Raw genomic sequence first — 23,408 nt, 5'->3', positions numbered from 1 at the left:
AAGTCACACCCTAGGAGATGTTAAGTCAGGATTTGAACTCAGGCAATCTGGCTTCAGATCCCACACTCTTAATTGTTAGGAGAAAAGTGAGAAAAGTGTTTTGCATTATGAGAAACGTGTTTTGTTTTCATTATTTGTGGCTTAAAACACTTCTTTTATTGAGATACAATTGACATTTATTAGTTTTAGGTGTAGAGCATAATGATTCAGTATCTGTATAGATCGTGAAATAATCAGCACGATAAGTCTAATTAACATCCATCATCACAAGTGGTTACAAATTTTTTTGCTAAGGATGAAACTTCTAACATCTACTCTCTCAGCCCTCAAATATTCAGTACAGCATGGATGGATCTTAGGGCATTATGCTAATAAGTGAGATAAGTCAGAATGAGAAAGACAAATACCACAGGAACTCACTGATATGTGGAATCAAAAAACCTAAACAGGAGTTCCCATTGTGGCTCAGCAGAAACGAATCCGACTGGTATCCATGGGGATTTGGGTTCAATCCCTCACCTCACTCAATGGGTTAAGGGTCCGGTGTTGCCCTGAGCTGTGTAGGTCGAAGATGTAGCTTGGATCCCACATTGCTGTGGCTGTGCAGTAGGCCGGCTGCTGCAGCTCCAATTTGACCCCTAGCCTGGGAACTTACATGTGCTACGGATGTGGCCCTAAAAAGATAAAAAAAAAAACCAAAAAACTTAAATAAACAAAACACCTAACTCACAGATACAGAGAAGAGATTGGTAGTTGCCAGAGGTGAGGTGAGTGTGTGTAGAGGTCAGAAGGTATAAAATGAATAAGCCGTGGCTGTAAAGTATAGTCTGGTGACCATGGGTTGGCACTGCTAACAGGTTTGCCTGTGTCATGCAGTTTACTTTATCACGTAGGGCCTCTTTTCCTTAATCTATAAGATCAGAGAGGTGAGCCAGCCTCTCTCTAAAATTTAATTTTCTTTAAAATCACAATTCCTTTAGTTAAAATTCTTGCATGATGTGAAATTTGGTATCTTACAAAAGTGGATAAATAATAGGACACAGGTTGACAAATGGTTTAACATTGTTAGTAAAATCAACTCTTAGGACCCCAAGTAACATGGCTGAAAGTAAGTCCTTTGTCAGCACTTCCCTTATTTTTCAGTTTACCTGTCTTATTAACAATACTTACCGACCTGACAGGAGCCATCTGGCAATACTCTGATTTCCATTAAATACACATTTTACAACAAACAAACTCTTAAAAGGTGAGCTTTTATGTGCCATCATTAGTCATTAGGGAATTGCCAATTAACACTTTAATGAGGTACCACTCATTTAGAATGACTGCAATTAAAAAGACTCACCTTAGGAGTTATATCGGTGAGGAGGTGGAATGATTGGTACCCTCATACACTGCTGGGGGTGTGTGTGTGTGTGTGTGAAATGAGCCAGCATGGAAAACAGTTTGCCATTTTGTTAAAAAGTTAAACATACCCCTCCCATATGATCCAGCCCCTTTACACCTAGATATTCACCTCCAGGAAAGGAAAGCACAGGTGCATACAAGCCTGTACTCCAGTGTGCATGGTGGCTGTGCTTATAATGGCTCCAAATTGGAAACAACCCAGCATTTGAGTGGCTATATTGTGGCATCAACATAGAATGAAATACAACTCAGTGACGAAAAGATAAACACAGTAGTACGGATGAAATCTCAGCGTTAATTATGCTGAAAGAAGCCAGACCGGAGGAAAGAGTACATACAATTATACAAATTCCATGTATATAATCTTCTTTTAGAAAATGTAAACAGACTGTATGGCAGAAGACAGGATGGTGATGGCCTTGGGTGGCGGGGGATTGCCCAGGTTATAAGAAGACTTTGGGATGACAGAGCCATTCACTGTCCCCATGGCATTGCTCTCTTCATGGGTGTACACATGTGTCAGAACTGCTCAAACATACACCTTCAGTCTGTGAGGTTTGCCTGTGCTGTGTTAGCCGTGAGGGCCCTTGTGGCTGGCAGGTGGGGGGAAGACCCCCTCCCCACAGGCAAGGCACTGTCTGTGGTGGCCTCACGAGGCACAGGAGGTGATTCTTAATCCCCGAGGAAGCATTTTCTCTGCTTGCAAACCACTTCGAAGCCACCAGGGCTGCTCGTCCTGCTGAACCCTCTTTGTCAGTTCACGGAGCCACTCCCCAGAGACCCGGAGCAGGCAGCGGGGTGCCCTGTTCCCCCAAGGCTGGGGCAGTTCTTGATCCACGTCCGCAGACACAGCATTGATGGTCCTGGCAGTGGAGGCGTTCAGGGGTCTCCAGTGTGTATACCTCTCGTGGCAGGACTGAGTGGGGGCTGGTTGACAGTGGCCTGGGCTGGTGAGGGGACCTGGCGGGGCCATGTGCACACTCCTTCGGGTCGCCGTGACAGATCCATTCTTCCACACTTCATGCTTCCTTTTCTGAGAGATGTAAAGCCCCCGTGTCTGAGGAGCAGGTTGATATTTAGTAATGTATTATAATGTCCTTGCTAAAAAGAAAATAAAACTATCCCTCTGCTAAGAGTCAGAAGATGCGGCAGAAAATGCCCATTGTGTGTGTTCAGCAGATGTTGCTGTTGGTGGAGGGTCTTTTCTCTTTCCTGTTGCTCTGGGGTGAGTCTCGGAAGGCCTGGGAAGAGTCACTCCCCTCCCCTTTCCTTTCTCTCCTTTGTGACAGTCCCCTTGGGCTCTGCCTGTTTGTTTTTTCCCCTCGCGTCCTGCTCCGTGTGTTCCGCCGGCCTCTGGGCCCCCGGCTCCCTCCCTCCCGGCTCCCTGGAGCCACGCCGCCGGCCCCCTCCCGGCCCGGGGCCTTCGAGGGACACAGGGAAGGGCCCGGCCTCACGGCGCTGTCCCCGCAGCTGTGGACGTGGCTGGAGGAGCTGCAGAAGGAGCTGCTGGACGACGTGTACGCGGAGTCGGTGGAGGCGGTGCAGGACCTCATCAAGCGCTTCGGCCAGCAGCAGCAGACTACCCTGCAGGTGACCGTCAACGTGATCAAGGAAGGGGAGGATCTCATCCAGCAGCTCAGGTGGGCCGCACCCCGTCCTGACCCGCCCCCTGTCCCTGTCCCCTTGTTCCTGTCTCTCCCCCTCCTCCTCCTCCCCCTCCCCACGCCAGCACTCTGAGATCTTCCAGGGACTCCCTTCGCCACCTTTTGAACAATTAGCTTCAGTTAGCTTCAATTCTCTGTCCAGGTAGTTCGAAAACGAATACCATCCACCCATACAAAGGAGACTAACATCTCCGATTTTTCTCCCTCTCAGTTGTTTTCACCCTGCAATTTTTTCATTACAGCATTGACTAATAAACCTTCCCGGAATTCAGTTCTTATTAATATTTCCTCCTAACACCTACCTAGTAATGATGGGACCTTCTTTACAAAGCAGAGAAATTTAAACCTCCCAGGACCACTTCCTCCAGCTGCTGAGCAGTCTGCTTTTCTGGAGTGCGGCGGGCATCCCTTCTCTCAGAGTCCAGGCTCTGGCAGGCCCAGTCTCGGTGACACCTCTCGGCCCCTCAGGTGCTCAGGGCAGGAGGCATCACTGGGAACCACAGAGAGCGTACTCATGGATGTCCCCCCACCGCCCACCAGATCACTCAGGACAGCTAATCGGACTGTCTCTGACAGTCTACGATGCTTGCTGCGCAGGCAGGCAGGGGAAGTGCCTCGATTAAGACTCACTTGGTTGCACTAAAGTTTAACCCCTCACAGCCGACAGCGCTCCACTGTTTGTAGTAAATAGCTGTCATCTGTTCTCTACTTAAGGAAAATGGCCAAAGGTGAAAACTTGATAAAATGACTTGGGTGACCAGGAGCCTTCTTCTAAGAGGACCTGAGAGAGTGGGCGGAATTCTCTGCGTGTCCTTGGCTGGGAGGAGGAAGCCTTTGGCGGGAGGGGCAGCTGACTGCATCTCTGAGGCCAGCAGTCCCGCTTCCTGCCGGCTTCTTCCCCCGAAGCCCCAGCTGCTGGGTCTGACCTCTGACCGTGACACGTTCCCATCCAATTTCTGCGTATCCCCCTTTGCTCCTTCGCAGGGACTCAGCCATCTCCAGTAACAAGACCCCGCACAACAGCTCCATTAGCCACATCGAGACGGTGCTGCAGCAGCTGGACGAGGCCCAGGCCCAGATGGAGGAGCTCTTCCAGGAGCGCAAGATCAAGCTCGAGCTCTTCCTGCAGCTGCGCATCTTTGAGAGGGATGCCATCGATGTGAGTGACCGGCAGCTCCCTGCCCGCCACTCCCAGTGTGCCCTCCCGCAGCTCTCACCCTGGCCAGTCCTCCACCCTTGCCCCTGCCCCCAGGCTCTGCGAGAGGAGAGGAAGGGAAAGGAAGAGTGGTTCTTCCCCAGCTCGGCCCTGGGAGCTGGGGCCTCGGCTCCGGGCTCTGGCTTTGAAACTGGGGGAGGCAGAGACTGCATGCACAGCGGGATAGCAGAGCAAGCAAGCTCTGAGAGTAGAGTCCAGGCAGGGCTCTGCACACACGTCACCTTGTCACCTTGGCATGTGTGTCCTAGATTGGACCCTGTACAGCACTCCCTGTGTCCTGGAAGCAGAGGCAGAGGCACAGGCTCAGGGCAGCGATGCTCAGTCCTTCCTTCCTTCCTTTCTTTCCTTCCTTTCCTTCCTCCTCTTCTCCCCCTCCAAGAGTAAGAGTTCCCTGAGCCTGTGGTAACAATGTTTTAGGTCCCAGGAAATCTAGTCCCCCACAGACGTGTTCTCAGAAAATCTGTAATTCTTACATAAAAATCAACTTCTGCACCCTCTATGTGATTAGGAGAAAGAAGAACAGGTTTCTTTTCTTTTTCTTCAACAAAAAGAGGGTGGTTTTTAATTCTCTGCCAGGAGAGATCTTTTTTGTTTGAACTTGATGAAGTACAAGCAGAAGTAAGTATGACTGGATGACATGGAAGCGTGTGTGAAATATGATTAGAAAAACCCCCACAGCTCCCTGGGTGAGAGCGGCTTCCTGGAGCCCATGGGCTTCATGCATCTGCTGGCAGGGACCTGCTGCCTGTCCAGGTTAACTCCAGGCCGCCCAGGTGGCCCATGCCTGCTGGCCAGAATCTGTAGAGCATCCCATCTCCATATCTGTCACTTGTCCCATGTTTGGACCAGGGCCTCAGGTGCCACCAGAGGCAGAGACAGGCAGGGCTTTGTCAGCTGCAGGCAACCCTCTGCCTGAAGTTGGCCTGGGTGCTAGTCTCTCGTCCTGGCTCTTTAGCTGCAGTTTGGTGTGTGGGCCTTTCACAGGGACCTTTGGTGGGCTGCTTGTTCAAACTTCATCAGCATTTTCCTTAAAGGCCTTCTTGGCTGTTTCACCATCATCACTGGTTGATGATAAGAAACAGGTTAAACCTCGTGTACATTGCCTGGGAAAGCCTGCTCAAGGACTCTGGTCTTGACCTTCCCATCCATGTGGAAGCAGGTAGAGAAGAGGCATGCTGGTCTCAGCTCGCGGTGGCCCTGCCACGGCCTGGGGGGGCAGTAAGGGTCGAGGTGCAGTGCTAAACCAAAAGGAGAGGCAGCGAGGCTGCCTCCTTCTCTTACCTCTACTTCAGAGCAATTCCTTCCCTTAACTTAGCTGCTTATTGAGTAGTTTCAATTAAGAAGCACAAAGTAGGAGTTCCCATTGTGGCGCAGCAGAAACAAATCTGACTAATATCCATAAGGGTACAGGTTTGATCCCTGGCCTTGCTCAGTGGATCTGGGATCCCACATTGCTTTGGCTGTGGTGTAAGCCAGTAGCTGTAGCTCCAATTCAACCCCTGTCCCAAGAACTTCCATATTTCCTTTTTTGAAGTTTTCCTTCCAGGACATTTTAAGGAAAAAAAAAAAAAAAAAAAAGCCTTACTTGTACTAATGCTATTGCAGTGAGGAAAAAAAGATTTTGATTGTATTTCTACTTTCATAAAACCAATGCTTTAAATTGTAGATCAAGAACCAAAACCATGCAGTAGCCACAAAATTCCCTGTGGCCTCAACAAAGCCAGCACAGTTGGTCAAGCATAAGTGCTTTCCTGAGCTAGGAAGATTAGCCCTGCAGTTCACTCACAGGCTGGTTAGAGCTTTTAACGTGTCACAGCCTGAGAACCTCTTTTCGGTAGAATGGTCCTGAAAATGTGAGCATCTGAGCAGTTTAGGCTCCGCTGGGATTGCGTCTCCTGTGGAACGAGGCCCCATTTAACTGCATGGAGTCACAGAGGCCTGGAGTTATCTTTATGGTAGAAATTCATCTTCACCTGCGCAGTTTTTAAAAATTTCCCATATCTCTTGCACTTCAATTGAAAGAGCATTTCCATCTCCCAGAAGTGGAGCAGGGTTTTCTATGGCTGAGAATATTGCTATTTCAGTCTCCACATATTCCAAATAAAATCTGCTCTAAAAAGGACAGCAGAAGCATTACTCTGGCAACCTGCAACAGCTTAGTTATGGAAAATGGTCACAACTATTGGTACATTGAGAAAGAAAAAGACTTTCTGAAAATTAGGGATACACTTAAAAAAAAAAAACGTTGCAAGTGTGTTTTTCCAAAGACTCCCTATTTTAAAAAAGACTTCCACTTTCTTGAGCTTTGTTTTTGCCACAGGTTTCTTTTCTTGGCCTGTGTGGTTCTTAACAAGCTCTAATGCACAACGTGGGGTCAGGATTTTTCCTGATGACCCTTGATCGTGGCCATCGCCAGGGTTCTTTGTGCTCAGTGAATGTTTTTGAACCCCGCTGCTTTTAGCACATTGATCTTTGTTTATGATCCATTTCTGGAGTGTTTTCTGAGCCTCGTGTTGTCTCCATGAGGCATTGTCCCTGAGCCTGCAACTCCCGCCACACCTAACTCTCTTCTCCCTCCGTGTCAGAAAACAACCAAATGTTAAGAAAGAATATTCTCCTTTGGAGTTCCCATTGTGGCTCAGTGAACATGAACCTGCCTGAGTTACCTGAGATAGTATCCATGAGGACATGGGTTCGACCCCTGGCCTCTCTCAGGGGGTTAAGGGTCTGGTGTTGCTGTGAGCTGTGGTGAGGTCACAGATGTGGCTCGGATCTGGTGTTGCTGTGGCTGTGGTGTAGGCTGGCAGTTGCAGCTTCAGTTCAACTCCTAGCCTGGGAACTTCCATATGCTGCAGGTGTGGCCTTAAAAAGCAAAAAATTAAAACAAAGAAACAAAAAACAAAAAAAGAATATTCTCCTTAGAATAGAGATAAAGGTTAAAGATATAGTAATATTCTTTTTTGTTGTTGTTGTTCTTTTTTGGCCACCCCACAGCATATGGAGTTCCCAGGCCAGGAATCTGATCTGAGCCACAGTTGTGACCTTCACCAAAGCTGTGGCAACGCTGGATCCTTTAACCCACTGTGTTGGGCTGGGGATCAAACCTGCATCCTGGTGCTGCAGAGACGCCGATCCCATTGCTCCATAGCGGGAACTCCAATATTTTTCCTTTAAAATTTTTTTTTCCTTGTGGCCTCTTAGTTTATGTCTAATATGGCATTGTTTAAAATTATTAATTTATAAATTAACATAATAAATTAATTTAATATGCACATATATTACACAGACCTTGGTGGTCAAAGCAGAAATCAGGAGGATTTGTACAGTAAGACTGGAGAAGCCTTAAGATTTTTATTACTTGCCACCTCCCAGCTGGATCCCATATAAACTCTTTCACACTCTGATTCTCACTCACTTGATTACTGCTCCCTTGGATAAAGTAAATTAGGATCCATGGGAAGTGTTCTTTCATTGAGGTGTGGAGTATAATACTGTCTCATAAGAAGTCTTTTCTTCCTTTCTGAATTTCATGATTTTTTTATCTTAATTTTTTTTTTAAGTATATTCTGAAAGGTTTCAAACCTACACAAAAGTCGTGAGAATAAGTACAGCAACCTTCCCCGGCTTGTCCTCTAACTTCAACACAAGTTTGCCCCCCTTAATGTCTCGTATCCTTCTTTGGCTGTTGTGCTGTAGGGTTTTTGAGGAAACCTTTGCCAGCTCATAACCTTTCACTCATAAAACCATAAAAAATAGACCATTGTCTTATGTAAGTAACCACACCCTAAATAAGCACCTCGCCAGCTTAACCGTGATTCCTTATCATCTGCTGATACCCAGCCTGTGTTTGGATTTTTGAGGGTGCTTCAGACAGAAGGCATATGGGGTCTGCTCCCGAGTTTGGGTTGGTCTTTCCATCTAGCATTGCCTCCCTGTCTTCACTTCTTTTTCTTCCATGTCGCGACTTGTTGAAATAACTGTCGGTTGTCAAAGGAACCAGGTCCCACATTCTGCGTTTCCTCATTTGATTTCTCTCCAGCTATTTAATTGCATTTCTTTCCTTGGCATTACCTGTCACCAAGGCATGTCCCGCCTGCCCCACTTCTTCAGAGATGCTGCTGGTGGTCTTCAGGGCTGATCTCAGTGAGCCTCTCTCATGATGGCTTACTAGGTACTGATGACCTGTACCTAAACAGGTGTTATGCTAGGACTTTTTTTAATTAGAAAAAAAGCTTTCTAATTTTAGTATTTCTACATTTAATAGCTAAATGTAACCACAAAGAGGAACTTTCCTTCATCATTTTATGCTTACATGATTAATTTTCTCCTCTACAACAAGTTTTTAGGATAAAGGTTGGTTCCCTTTAATCAGAACCAAAGAGCTTTTTAGCTGTTTTTTAACATCATTAGGAATTAATAGACTTTTGTATTGTCAGTGTATTTTACTGAATTGTAGTAAATTTTTTTTGGTGTCTAATTGTCCCATCTTTGGCCAGTAGGAGCCTGGTCAATCAGCTTCTTGACACAGTTGCATTCCTCTCTTCCTTCTCTACTTGGCACAATGAGATGTTGCAGCAGATATTTATTTTTTAAGACTTGGTCCTAAGCAGACACTTTGCTCTCTCAGATCATCTCAGACCTTGAGTCTTGGAACGATGAGCTTTCTCAGCAAATGAATGACTTTGACACGGAGGACCTCACGATAGCAGAGCAGCGCCTCCAGCACCATGCAGACAAGGCTCTGACCATGAATAACCTGACCTTCGATGTCATCCACCAAGGGCAGGACCTCCTGCAGTACGTCAACGAAGTGCAGGCCTCTGGTGAGCAGTGTGTTCTGTTCCGTGTGGGCAGTGGGGTTATGTGTCCCTGTAGGAATGTGCCCAGTTTATTTCAGAGTGATGGCTGCAGGTCACTTAGCCTTGTGATTGTGATGTTTTTTGTTTGTTTGTTTGTTTTGTCTTTTGCCTTTTCAGGGCTGCACCCTCAGCATATGGGGGTTCCCAGGCTAGGGGTCTAAACGGAGCTGTAGCTGCCAGCCTATGCCACAGCCACAGCAACGCCAGATCCGAGCCGTGTCTGCGACCTACACCACAGCTCATGGCAATGCTGGATCCTTAACCCACTGAGCAAGGCCAGGGATTGAACCTGAAACCTCATGGTTCCTAGTCAGATTCATTTCTGCTGTGCCACGGCAGGAACTCCTGATTGCTATGTTTTAAGTGCCTGCTCTTTGAATGGAAACGTTTTGCTTCCTTTCACCTACATTAAATGATCACATTATCATTAGTGTATATACCCTTAATAGTCGTACAAGTTATTTCAAGAAGCATGAACTTTAGTTTTACAAATTGTATATTGCCATATCTCCATGTAATCCCAAGAAACTGTTTTCACATCTTTAAATTTTTTCTTAGTTCATATTTTACCAGCAGATGTCACTATGGGCTCAAAAACCCAGGGAAAGCAGTAGTAGTAGAAACTTAGCAACGACATGCGTACTATGTTACTCAAGTACGAATTAGATGTTTTCTTAGGAGTGAATCAGGGAGTTCCCATTGTGGTGCAGAGGAAAGAATCTGGGTAATATCCATGAGGACGTGGATTTGATCCCTAAAACCAAGAGAGTGAACTGTACATAGTGGATAACAAGAAAAACGAGCCAAAGTTCACAAGTTTATAAAGAACATCTCATTTTCACCAGTTATCAGTGTGGGAATAGAAGTAGATTGATGGGAAGTGGGTTGGAATGACCAGCTGTACCTTATACTTGGCTTTGGACCACATCAGATACATCCTCTGAGACACTCGTGTGCTCGGAGGCAGGTGTAGACACCCTCTGTGGCTCTGCCCTCCTCGAGTTTGGCCCTCAGCTGGGCGGGCTATCCCCAGGTGTGGTGTGTACAATACACACCACCTAAAATGCTGAAATGCTAGTTGACTTCACTGTCCACAGGCGTGGAGCTACTTTGCGACAGAGACGTGGACATGGCCACCCGGGTGCAGGACTTGCTAGAGTTTCTCCACGAAAAGCAGCAGGAATTGGACTTGGCAGCAGAGCAGCATCGGAAGCACCTGGAGCAGTGTGTGCAGCTCCGCCACCTGCAGGCTGAAGTGAAGCAGGTAAAGAGCTGACCCAGAACCTATCTATCCTGCTGTGTAGCACAACACACCTCCTACACAGCCATAGCCAGTGTGTGAAAATTGAGCTGGTGCTTGGACAGCTGTGTGTTTGTAGCAGAAAAGGCTTTGTTGCCCAGCAGGGGGCTCACTGAAGAGAAACCTCCACTCAGCTGGTTTTGTTATTAGCAGTCTCTTACCTGAAACCCTGAGCACATCGACATTGCTTCTGGGCTAAAGAGCTGTATGATTTTTTTTTTTTTTTTTTTTTTTGCCAAATAGACTATTGTCAATCTGGCCAGGATCACAGGCTGTGTATGGCTTGGGGTCTCCTTTTCAGGATACTGTACTGCCACATCACAGGTAGCATGGCAAAAATGAAAATGAAACAATTGCTTTCAGCTAAATGCCAACAGGATTCCATGCACATGAATGTTCGGCATGTCCCTGATGTTTTATTTCATGAGCAGGGAGAACATGGAACTATGGCTTTATGGGATTCTGGTAGTTGTGCAGAGAGGCGTGCGTTAGTTTGACTGGAGATTAATGGTTGCCAAATGGCTGCCCAGGCCCCAACTATCATCTCCACATTCCAGGCATCGAGAAGGGGAAAGCATAACAAGAAAGAGGCAGCTCATGGATCAGAAAAGAAATGTATTCCCCAGATCCCACAGAAGCTCCTGCTCTGATCTCAGTGGCTAGAATTGAGTCACCTGCAATTGGACTGTCACAGGAGCTGAGGACTGGCTTTATTTAAGCTGTTTCCAGAAGTTGGGATTTTCTTAGTAAAGGAGATGTGGAAAATAGGTATGAGATAGGTAACAAGTAGTTTCTGCCACAAACGACTACCCAGTTACCTTCCACAATCTCAGTGGCTTCCACAGTCAGAACTGATTTATTGTTTTGTGATATTGAGAATCTGGTGTTTTGATCCTGAGCACACTAATGTGTTCAGCTGAGTTCATTCTTTGGTTTAGAGTGCTGTCTTAACACTGACATTCAAGTGGAAAATAACATTAGTGAAATAAAATAGTTCCCTTATCAGAAAGGGATAATTCTAAATGTTCACGAGGACTAAAAGGATTGAAAGGTATTTTCTTGATTATCAGGGAATTCTTTGCAACAGTAACTTTTTCTAATATATGGTCCTCAGTCTGTTTTGACCTGTGGGCTAATGATCAATCCCATTGAACCTCTACTTTTTCAACTCCTACCTAAAACTAAGCAGGACAGAATTAATTATAAAACACAGCACTTATGATTAGACACCACTGAAGGGTTGCAGGCTGTTGCCAGTAGGACTATGAGGAAATCAGTGTTTCATAGCTGATGTGAGCAGGTCGACCACCACACAGCAGTCCCCAGGGTGGCTGTCCCGGGGTGGGGGACCGCTGCTTGGAGTTCCTTGTGTCGTGTTTCAGGTGCTGGGCTGGATCCGCAACGGAGAGTCCATGTTGAATGCCGGGCTCATCACAGCCAGCTCGTTGCAGGAGGCGGAGCAGCTGCAGAGGGAGCATGAGCAGTTCCAGCATGCCATTGAGGTAGGATCATTGGCCTCACCTCAGAACTGGGCCTTTCCAGCCTTAGGACCAACTTGTTAAGTCCCCTTGCATGGCACTGACTTGGGTGCCAAGTGGGATTTAGCAGGAGCCAAAACAGCTGTGCTTACAAACCTGTAGATTGTTCCAGGAGGAAGAAGCAGTCTGGCAGCTGCAGCGAAGTGAGCTTACTTTGCTGCAGCTGCACTGGCCTGCCAGGGTGACCTCCCTGCAGGGGTCCCAGAGGCTGGGGCAGCCTCTGCTGTCCCCCTGCTGTCGGGGCCCTGGCAGGATGCACCTCCCCCATCAGGAGTACCTCGGTGCCAGGGAGCCCAAGCTTGGGTCTATGCTGAGGTTTTTTACATATCACTGGTCTTGTAGGCCTGGTACTGCTATCAATAAAGCAGGGCACTCGGGGCGGCTCAGCAGGACCCAGTGCAAACCACCAGGTCCCTCTTACCAATAAACAATGCTGTGCACAGATCTCCGAGCTAGGGGAGCAGCACTCATGCCTGGATGGGGTCAATGCCATGCCAGGACTTGAACAGAACAGCTCGGGGCAGGTCCAGGCCCGCTCAGATTCACTCTCACAGCATGTGGATCAATTCATGTTAGAGGCTTTGGGGGCGGGAGGGGGGTTAATAATTATGATGGGTGGTCTCAAGGGAAGAGGAAAGGAGAAGGAGCGTTCCATTGCAGAAAACTCGTTTCCTGCTCTAGTTCTGTGTGTATTCTCAGCCAGCGACAGAGACCACGGACATTACCATTAATTTCTTCCCTAGATTAATTTCTTCTCAGTTCCTCAGTGCCAGTAGGCAGACCTTAACATTTCTTTCTGAAGCCCGTACCTGTGCCAGGTGCCTGCTAGTGATGAATGAAGTTGCCAGTGCACATTGCTGTCTGGGTAAAGGATGGGATTATATTGGGTCCAGGTCTTACGGGGTCATGAGGACTTTTTTGGGCCAAATGCAAAACTTTCCTATTGTTGAGGGAAAAAACAAAACAAAACAAACCTGTGTCCACAGAGACCCATGTTTCCCCTGATGGCTGCTCTGCCAGGTGCTCTGATTTTCCTGCAAGAACCTGACCTCATTCCCTCATGGAAGCTTCTAGTGAGGACATGAGAGTGGGAATTCCTACTGGATTAGTCAGATTACTTTGCTAGATCCATTGTGTGGCATGGACTGACCTCCAGAGAACACAGTTCATTCTTAGCTTTTCACTATGTTTTTTTTCTTTCTCCTTTTAAAAATCAATAGCTCTGGAAAACTTTTTACTCGAACCCAAAGTTTAAGGTAAAAAAGTGAAATAAAGAGCCTTTACTTCAGCCACCTTTTTCTTCACTCGTTCATTAGCCTCTGGCTGCTCTTAAAGAAGGACCAATAGGAATAATAAACTTGGAACATTTCAACAGCTTTTTTTGAATATTGGCTGCTAAGGCTTTTTCCTGCTATTTCTCAAAAGCTGAAAACCCCACAACCAGACCCATTCTGGAAAGTCTTAATGGATTTCATCCTTCATTGAGTGACTATAAACACAGTTAGTGGTAGGCATACAAAACTTTCTTTTTTAAAATTAACCTGTTGGCTCTATTTCTCCAAGTGTCCTAATGAGTGTTAACTGAAGTTGTTTCCATAAAGGCCAGCAGAGCAGCAGTGAGCGCGTGCCACCCCTGTTGAACAGCCCCCCCCCCCTCTCCTCCTTAGAAGACACACCAGAGCGCACTGCAGGTACAGCAGAAGGCGGAAGCCATGCTGCAGGCCAACCACTATGACATGGACATGATCAGGGACTGTGCCGAGAAGGTGGCCTCTCACTGGCAGCAGCTCATGCTCAAGATGGAAGACCGGCTCAAGCTGGTGAACGCGTCTGTGGCCTTCTACAAGACCTCGGAGCAGGTAGGGGCCCCTGCCGCTTCTCCCTGAGCCGCTTTCACTGCTCAGCCCGCTCATTCGCTCATTCGTTGCCTCACCAGCCATTCCTGACCCAGTCATTTCCAGGTCAAGCAGAGAAAGGCAGAATTCTAGAATTTAGAGGATTTCTGCTTCCCTTTGTATTGAAGAGTAACGGAGTTGGGAGGGTCTGAGAAGACGACCCCTTTCACGTCCCCCTCCCTCCCTTTTAAATATGTGGCCTGAGACAAGGCAGACAGAGGCAGGACATTTAGCTTTTATTTTGTCCTTGTTCCGAAAGGCCTGCAACGTGTCCTCATGGCAGGTGATGGTCTTGGTCCCAGGGTCAGCTTGATATCCTGGCAGATGCCAGCCAGTCCCTCTGAGCTTGGAACCCTCTCCTGTCACAGGTGTGCAGCGTCCTTGAGAGCCTGGAGCAGGAGTACAAGAGAGAAGAGGACTGGTGTGGAGGGGCTGACAAGCTGGGCCCCAATTCCGAGACGGACCACGTCACGCCCATGATCAGCAAGCACCTTGAGCAGAAGGAAGCATTCCTGAAGGTACAGAGTTGGCCTCCCTGGAGCTGGTGCCTCAGTGCCCTGTAGGTGCACCCCAGAGGGTCCACCTGGGAGGGTAGTGTCTGTACTGTCAACCAAAAAACTGCGGACACGCCTCCATGCCTCACACCTCACAGCGTCCCCTGGTGTGGAAAGTGATTGGGGTGGCATTGCATCGGCACTCAGCTGACCAGAGAAGATCTTAAAATCTTTTTCAGTTGTGATTCACTGCACTCGTAGTTTTCACAGAGAGAGAGCTAGATAGAACTCTGTGCATAAAGATATGGGTGGAACTTACAACACAAATGATTCTGAACAGACACATAGGGAGAGAGAAAATAATCTTCCTTTGGAAATTCAGCTTTTTTAGGAGTAAAGACCATCTCAGAACACATGTGAGCCCAGTAATGAGTAGTCACAAAGCACAGACACCCCTTGTGGTTCACAGTATCAGTTACTAATACTTACTCAGGAAATGTTTCCTGCAGGAGAAATTTAATCACAGGCCAGGCTGGAAATTTTGACTCTGAGAAGCTTTAAATGAGGCACTTTGCAAGCCTGCTTTGTTCTTTATAAATAGTCATACCTTAAGTCACTGGTGTGCTTTGCAGCAATTAACTTTTTTTTTTTTTGGTCTTTATGCCTTTTCTAGGGCCGCTCCGGTGGCATATGGAGGTTCCTAGGCTAGGGGTCCAATCGGAGCTGTAGCCACCGGCCTATGCCAGAACCACAGCAACGCGGGATCCAAGCCGCGTCTGCAACCTACACCACAGCTCACGGCAACGCCGGATCATTAACCCACTGAGCAAGGGCAGGGACCGAACCCGCAACCTCATGGTTCCTAGTCGGATTCGTTAACCACTGCCCCACGACGGGAACTCCCTGCAGCAATTAACTTTTAAAAAGCAGTCAGAATGTTTAGAAACATTAACTTGTTGAATGTTTCCACATTGCATTCATTCACTTGTGAAAAAGATCTGAGATTCTGCTGGTGTCCACTCAGATCTGTTAAAAATAGGTATGGTGTTTACTTTCCATTGTTGCTGGTATCAAGTTGAGTTTTCCTCACAGCTCCAGCATCCTGACCTCACTGACACCATTTCCTGTTGAATTTAAAAGTTTCTGTTTCATTTCTGAAGGTGAGCATCTGTCCTGACAGAGTTACTGTTTAGTCTGGGAGAATAAGTTCTATACAAGTGTTTGAAAATACTTATTCTGAGCCTCCACCTCAGAGATTTTCATGTTAAGCAGATCAAGGTAGGAAAACAGTTGAAGCTTCTCTGAGTATTAGTTGTAACAAAGGTCCCCAAAAGGACCTGAAAGTCCCACCCCTACTGGTTGCTGCCATTTAAGTTTACAAAACACCCACCACTGATGAAATGTTTTCAGTTGGAGTCGTTATGATTTGCATCTTTTTCTCTGGAATCCATTTAATTTTTTTAAAAAAATGGAGACTGCTTCAGTTAATATCATTAAGAAAGATGTCTAGGTAAAATTATAAAACAAAAATAATCACAGACCAGTTTCCTTCCTTCGACTGAGATTATATGTTTGGTGTGTTGGATATCTTTAAACTTTTTATTATGGAAGCTTAAAAATGTGTACAAAAATTGGGAAAATGGATAACAAGCCCCTGTGTACTTCTCACTTGCTTCAGTAATTACCAACACACAGGCATATGCCCACCTTTACTGGATTATTTTAAACTCTAGATATTATGTCATTTTATTTGTAAATACTTCTGTGTGTACCTAAACATTAAATTCTACCTTTCTAAAACCATTCTATGACCACAATACCATATTTAGATCTTACAAATTAACAGTAACTCCTATTTTATATAAAGTCAGTGTTCAAATTTCTCTGATTGTCCCATAAATGTGCTTTTATGCATGGTTTTAATCAAGATCCAAACAAGGTCCACACCTTGATTCAATTGGTGAATGTCTCTTAAATCTCTTGTAGTCTAGGCCTCACCCTCCCTTTTATTAACATTAGTTATTGAAGAAAAGTTACACTGTGGAGTTTCCCACCTTCTGGATTTGGTAATTGCATCCCATGGAGTCATTTAGCCCATCGTGGATCCTGAGTTTCTGTCTGTTGGGTTGAGAACCTTGGTCAGGTTCAGGTTTGGGTGAGTGTTTGGGACGCTCTTAGCGAGCCGATGGGCGGTACTGTGTGCTTCCCATGATCTGCTTCTCTTTCTGTCTCTGTGATGTCAGGGTTTCCCAGTGCCTCAGACATGCTCAGTCTGAGAGAGATGGGGTCAATGCTTGATTCTTTTTCTGTGTTTCTGATTTTCAGGATAATGAGCTGTTGCTCTAGCAACCTCTGTGTATCATTAATTTGTTCTTTTGGTAACATAGTTCTTAACATTTGGTGCTTTTCAATTGATTGAAGTCACGTACTTGTCTTTTTATATTCAGCTTGTCTCACGAGTTGGGAGTCCCTGCAGTCCAGTTGCTCTGACCTCCTTTGTCCTTTGGACGTGACCCCAGGGATCTTCACAGCTTCCTTGCTGTTTCAGTGACAGCTTATTTTGGACTTATCCATAGAGGCATAGAGGCTCATGCTATATTTTTCTCTTAATTAAAAAGAAAGTATCCCAGCTCCATCTACTGGAAAGGCCTTCACAGTGACCAGCCCAGTGATCATGAGTCCCCCTGAGCCTGGGTTGTGATCTCTCATCCGTTTACCACAGGGAGGAGGAGCTGGAATCCAGGAAGGAAAGATCGAGTCCAGATCTGTGCTAGGAAATGCAGATCTAGTATAATTAAGGGATTTTTTTTTTTCTGGACCATTTTGATTTTATATTTATATACCTTTTCTCTTAAATAAAACTTTTATTTTTTTTTACTCTAAAATTAAACTTTATTTTTTAAAATAATTTTTATTTTTTCCATAATAGTTGGTTTACAGTGTTCTATTTGCTACTGCATAGCAGAAAATTTTCTACAGCACAGCATAGTGCCCCAGTCACACATACATATATACATTCTTCTTCTCACATTATCCTCCATTATAAGTGAAGATAGAGTTCCCAGTGCTCTACAGCAGAATCTCATTGCTTATCCATTTCAAAGGCAATAGTTTGCATCTGTTAACCCCAGATTCCCTGTCCATCCCACTTCTTCCCCCTCCCATAAAACCTTTTTTTAAATAAATTAATGAACTTATTCATTTGGTTTATAAACCTGTACTAACAGTTTTCTATCACCACAATAAACCACCCACAACTCAGTGGCTTAAGCCAAGGGTTAGCAAACTAAGACCTGAGGACTAAGTGTGTCCATTCCCTCTCATTTAAGTATCATCCACAGCTACTCTCACCTTCAGTGGGCAGGTTGAGAGACGGAGACTGAATGACTTGGGGAGCTGTACATACTTACTGGCTGCCCTTTACAGAAAGCCAGGCACAGACTAGCCAGGTCCTCTGACTTAGCATTGTCCCAAGGCCAAGGTCAGGGTGTGGCCAGGGCTGGGTCACCTCAAGCCTCTACTGGGGAAGGGCTTACTTCCTCTCTGGGACCAGCAGTCCCCCCAGTCCCCCTGAGTCCCCTTCCACCTGGATCTCTCCATGGGGCCCCTCCCGGCATAGCAGCCGGCTTCATCAGAGCAGGGGCTCCAGGACAGAGGTGGGTTTTTTTTTGTTTTTTTTTTTTAATTGAAATAGGTTTTAACCTATGTATCCTCTAGATCTCAGGTTGGCCAGAGGAACGCTTTAGAATAAGACGGATGATGTCACCCACGTACGCTGAGGATGCGTGTCTGTCTGAGTCCTCTGAACAGTTGTGAGTCCTCTGAACAGTTGCTCTGCATTATTCCTTAGGCTTGCACACTTGCTAGACGGAATGCAGACGTTTTCCTGAAGTACCTGCACAGGAACAGCGTCAACATGCCGGGGATGGTGACACACATCAAGGCCCCTGAACAGCAAGTGAAAAGTGAGTACAGCGAGGAGGCAGCTGACTAATGAGCTGCAGGAGGAGCTTGATGTGACTCGTTCTGGCACCTTGGACCAGGGCTCATTTAAAATGTCTGCTACATCATATCATTAAAGTGCTCACTAGTTAACTTGGTTTAATAATAAAGTATTAAATATACAGGTTGATAACTTGTTGAATAAAGTTGAAGAATATAAGCAGGAAGAAAATGCAGTGTGTCCAGCATGGATTTTTTTTTTTTTTTTGTATTTTTAGGGCCACACCCGAGGCATATGGAGGTTCCCAGGCTAGGTGTTGAATTGGAGCTGTAGCCACTGGCCTACACTATAGCCGCCACAGCAACACCAGATCCAAGCCGTGTCTGTGACCTACACCATAACTCACACAACTCCGGATCCTTAACCTGCTGAGCGAGGCCAGGGATTGAAACTCTGTCTTCATGGATACTATTCAGATTTGTTTCCACTGAGCCACAAGGGGAACTTCCAGCCTGGAATTTTTTGGTATTGACTGTTTTGTTAAAAGTGGGTGAAAATATACATCAGGAAAAAATGAAGACCAGAATGATCTATAGGCAAAATAGTTTTAAAAGTTTAAATCACAAAAATTATATACCCATTTCATTGCTATAATGCGGGATCAGTTTTATATACTTACAGCATTATTAATAAAAACAAGTTTCAAAAAACATAGATGGATATCAGTTTTGTTTAAAAAATCTATAAAACTGTACCTACACACAGATTTGCACACACATAAATGCATAGGTAAGACCTCAGAATGTTTATACTAAACTGCAGGTAGGGTTGGTATGGATGGGAGTTAAGGAGACTGATAATGTTTATGTGATAGAGAATTCTGATTGAATATTTTGTAGTAAAAGGGCATCCAGGTGATATATCACTTTAAACTTAATCATATTTGTTTATACGTTCAATTTAAATGATGTGGAAATGGATCCTCAGAAAAGAATGAGAGTTGTTTAAAACAGTCTTTTTTTTTTTTGTCTTTTTGCTATTTCTTTGGGCTGCTCCTGCGGCATATGGAGGTTCCCAGGCTAGGGGTGGAATCGGAGCTGTAGCCACTGGCCTATGCCAGAGCCACAGCAACTCGGGATCCGAGCCGCGTCTGCAACCTACACCACAGCTCACAGCAACGCCGGATCCTTAACCCACTGAGCAAGGGCAGGGACCGAATCCACAACCTCATGGTTCCTAGTCGGATTCGTTAACCACTGCGCCACGACGGGAACTCCTAAAACAGTCTTAATATTCAGGCACTGTTTTCTCAGCTTTCATCCTCACTGCGTGCCTCAGAGCTTGTCCAGAACAGTTGAAGAAACTGAGGTCACACAGCCCACACCCTGAGAGTTGAGTTAAATGGGAAGCAATGTGCAGTGATCAGTTAACAAATAATTTACCTCACACTTTTTTGGAAACAGTCTGATTGGCAAAACTTCCTGCATTACATTTTACTCCCCACCCCTCTGAGTCATCTGTCAGTTGTCACAGGATAATTTTCTGTCACACCAGAACAGCCTTCTTAGCGCTTCAGGTGAGAGGACTGGTCACTAATCGGCAGGCTTCTTGAAAGGGAGTGACTAACAGCAACCATTTTTCAACGGGAATACGGCTTTGTGGTCAGCAAGCTCTTTGCACTGGTGATCAGTGTTCTTGCCTCATTTCGTATAAAATCATTTCCTTTCTCCTGTTTCTCAGCATTGCTTTTGGTTGGTGGCCATGCTCTGTTCTCTCTGATCAGAGATGTTACACGATCCCCTCTGGGTTGGACTAGTTTGACGGGTGGGTGTGTGTGTGTGTGTGCAAGAAGGAGAGCGTGTTCCATTACTCACTCACTACATTTTTGTTTTGTTTTGTTTCTGCTTTTTAGGACATATGGAAGTTCCCAGGCTAGGGATCAAATTTGAACTGTAGCTGCCAGCCTATGCCACAGCCATAGCAATGCGGTGGGGATCTGAACTGTGTCTGCAATTTACACTGCAACTCATGGCAACACCGGATCCTTAACCCACTAAGTGAGGCCAGGGATCAAACCTGCATCCTCATGGATTCTAGTCGGGTTCGTTTTCTGCTGAGCCACAATGGGAACTCCTGAGAATTTTTTACAGTGTTCTATTTCTCTCACCATCTGCTTGGGGGCTTATGGGGCGGGGGGTGGCGCATAGTACAGTAAGTCGATTTTAAGGGTGACGGTGCCAGAAGAGACATTATAACCCCAGAGTCATCAGGAGTTTGAGGAGCCCAGGGTGGTGTCCATCCCCAGTCTCATGAGGGCCGTTACTACCCTGACCCAGGCAGGGGCTGTGCTAGGAAGAGGCTAGTGTCTTATTATTTTTAGTTTTCTAATAAAGTTAAATTCTAAGTACCACTTATTTGATTTGCAATTTTGGACTTGGGAATCTTCTGAAGTTTTTTTATCTGTTTACTTTATAAACCTTTAGAGTAAAGCAAACTCACTGTACAGAATTTTAAAATGTACAAATATAGGTAAGTTACCTGATTCCTTTGCCAGTGTCAATACTGTGAAGACATTTTTGTGTGTGCCTTTTATGCATGTAAATGCAAACATGTAGAGAGGTAGAAACATCGTAGCTTCCACCCACACCCTCAGCCTGTTAGTTTTTTACCAAATGGGGTAATATTCCCCTCCCTGCAATTTGCTTCTTTCACTTAGTAATAATCTCATTCATCTTTCTATGTCAGAATTTGGAGCTCTGCTCTGTTACTTTTAATGTCCAGCCTAGTTACTTCGTAATAGATTTAACCTGACCTCTCATCGATCGACTCGTCTGTTGTGGCCAGTTCTTCCAATCAGCACCTCAGTGTTGGTGCATCTGTACAAATCCTCTTGAAAGCTTGTGTAAGCACCGCATCTGAGAGATAAATTCCTGGTTCAAGGGTGTGCTCACCTCGGTATCATTACCTGTCACCAAATGACTCTCAGCAGGAGTGGTGCTCAGTTTTCCTCCCTCAGTAAGACAGGTGCACTAGGGCCTGTTTCCTCTGGCCCTTCCAGTCTTGGCAGCTTGGTCCTTGCCAGGAAAACTGTGAAGACTGAGAGTGAGGTGAAACATGTCTCTGTGTTTTTTTGTGGCTACCTTTAAAAAATCATGACCTTCATGTTTGTATGCTTGGCTCATTTTCCTAACAGATGATTCCTGTTTTTCCTGTTGACTGTTAAGTAAATTAGATCTGTGTCTTGTATTTTCCCAGTAGTTTTTCATCGCATTTTATTCGTGAAATAATTTTATGGCTTTTTAAATTCTATTAGGTATTATTATTAGGTAACAGCTTTTTAAATTCTAATGTAATTCAGTCTGGCTTTTTAATTTTTTCCTTTCTGGCATCATGCTTCTCAACTTCTCCTTCCCTCTCCTAAGGGTTTATATTTAGGGTGTTTTTTTGTTCGTTTTTGTTTGTTTGTTTGTTTGTTTTTTTAACTTTTTAGGGATGCACCCAAGGCACATGGAAATTCCCAGGCTAGGGGTTGAATGAGAGCTACAGCTGCCAGCCTGCACCACAGCCACAGCAACGCAGGACCTGAGCCATGTCTGCAACCTACACCATAGTTCATAGTGACAGTGGATCTTTATAGGGTTTTGTTTTTAAAAACCCTTGTTTTCTTCTAGCATTGCACCATTTTGACTGACCTCTTTTGACATATACTATATTCCTTCCACAGGAATGTTGAACAAAATACCTAAGACTGGTGTTCTTGCAGCCAGTGTCAGGGAAAGCAGTAGCATATCTCACTGGCCCAGCTGACCTGAGGTTTTGCAGGCCAACTCGAGTGTCCATCGATTTCAATATAGGAGTAAATTGGGATGCAGAATGAGGAGAGTCTGGGCATGTGTATTGAGAACACCAGGCGGGTGGGCAGGCAGTGTGGGTCCGTAGCCCACATTCTGTCTTGAAAGGGCATCTGCGTTAAAAAATCTTGAAATGAAAATGAATGGGGTTTTACAGGTGTTTTCATTGATTGCAAGCACCAACGCACGGCTTTCTGTTTATTCTCTCAGATATCTTGAACGAACTCTTCCAGCGGGAGAACAGGGTATTGCATTACTGGACCATGAGGAAGCGGCGGCTGGACCAGTGCCAGCAGTACGTGGTCTTTGAGCGAAGTGCCAAGCAGGTCAGCCACCACACAGCCTCCCAGCCGCACCCCCTGCCCCGCGCCCAGGCCTCCATCGTCAGAGGGGCGGCTTCTGACATTTCAGCAGATCGAAAACCACTTCCTAATGACCAGAACAACCTTGCCTTTTCCTTAACAGTTTGTTGTGAAAAGAAAACCCCACAACCCTGTAGAAGTGTGTGACTTGGTGATCTTGGCCTCAATAAGGGCACCATTCGGCTCTCCCCAACTGCTCACCTCTTATTTAAGACCGCCAAGTACAAACAGTCGTGATCGTGATGACTTAAAAGTCATTAAGCGGAATCTTGGTTCTGTACTTGGATAAATACTGCGGTGGGCAGGGTTTTTTTTTTTTTAATTTTTTTTTTTATGTTGCTGTATTTATATTTTCAAGATACAGTTCTGTTCTTCAGATAAGTTGATCTCAAATTAAGTATGAACTGTGGCAGAATTTCTAAGAATTCAATATAGTCAGAAACCATTGGTGCGTTTGGCTAAGGCAGAGCCATCAAGAGGGTACGTTTTTGGCGTCCTCCTTCTGAAGTCATTTTGGGATCAAGGGCTTCTGCCTGAATGGTCAGCCACGGAAGATCATTCCAGGGGAAGGTCTGTCTGACTCTGACTCAAACACGAAGTTTGCTGTCACTTCTCTTTAGCCTTAACAGTAGCATAAGAATCCTAGAATTCTGAAGGTCAGGTGGCAACGGGGGGAGGGGGCTTGTTCTCAGAGCCCCCGTGAGCCATCTCGAGTCCTCTGCACCCTGGGGCCTCTTCAGGGCTCTTGGTCCCTGGTGGCCACTTCCTAATTGTGCTTTCTTCAGGGTCCACCTGGAAACCTGATATGTACCTGACATAGAGCAAGCATTTGATAAAATCTTTTTAGTCCAAGAGGGAGGCCTTTCCCTCATTTCAGGT

At 45.7% G+C, this 23,408-nt stretch overlaps 1 protein-coding gene across 8 annotated transcripts in view; it reads left to right on the top strand.

Annotated features, from left to right (window-relative positions):
• Nucleotides 1–23,408, top strand: part of TRIO (trio Rho guanine nucleotide exchange factor) — a 229,759-nt gene that overhangs the window by 87,042 nt on the left and 119,309 nt on the right. For all 8 annotated transcript variants that reach the window (XM_047768042.1, XM_047768034.1, XM_047768051.1 and 5 more), the window contains 9 exons: nt 2,878–3,047; nt 4,056–4,230; nt 8,915–9,110; nt 10,244–10,410; nt 11,829–11,948; nt 13,652–13,843; nt 14,248–14,397; nt 18,224–18,338; nt 22,378–22,493. In XM_047768042.1, the coding sequence (XP_047623998.1) occupies nt 2,878–3,047; nt 4,056–4,230; nt 8,915–9,110; nt 10,244–10,410; nt 11,829–11,948; nt 13,652–13,843; nt 14,248–14,397; nt 18,224–18,338; nt 22,378–22,493 (1,401 nt within the window). The remainder of the gene's footprint in view (nt 1–2,877; nt 3,048–4,055; nt 4,231–8,914; nt 9,111–10,243; nt 10,411–11,828; nt 11,949–13,651; nt 13,844–14,247; nt 14,398–18,223; nt 18,339–22,377; nt 22,494–23,408) is intronic.

The sequence above is a fragment of the Phacochoerus africanus genome, chromosome 1 (assembly GCF_016906955.1).
Source record: "Phacochoerus africanus isolate WHEZ1 chromosome 1, ROS_Pafr_v1, whole genome shotgun sequence".
NCBI classification, from domain to species: domain Eukaryota; kingdom Metazoa; phylum Chordata; class Mammalia; order Artiodactyla; family Suidae; genus Phacochoerus; species Phacochoerus africanus.
This window is presented reverse-complemented; position numbering and strand designations above follow the sequence as displayed.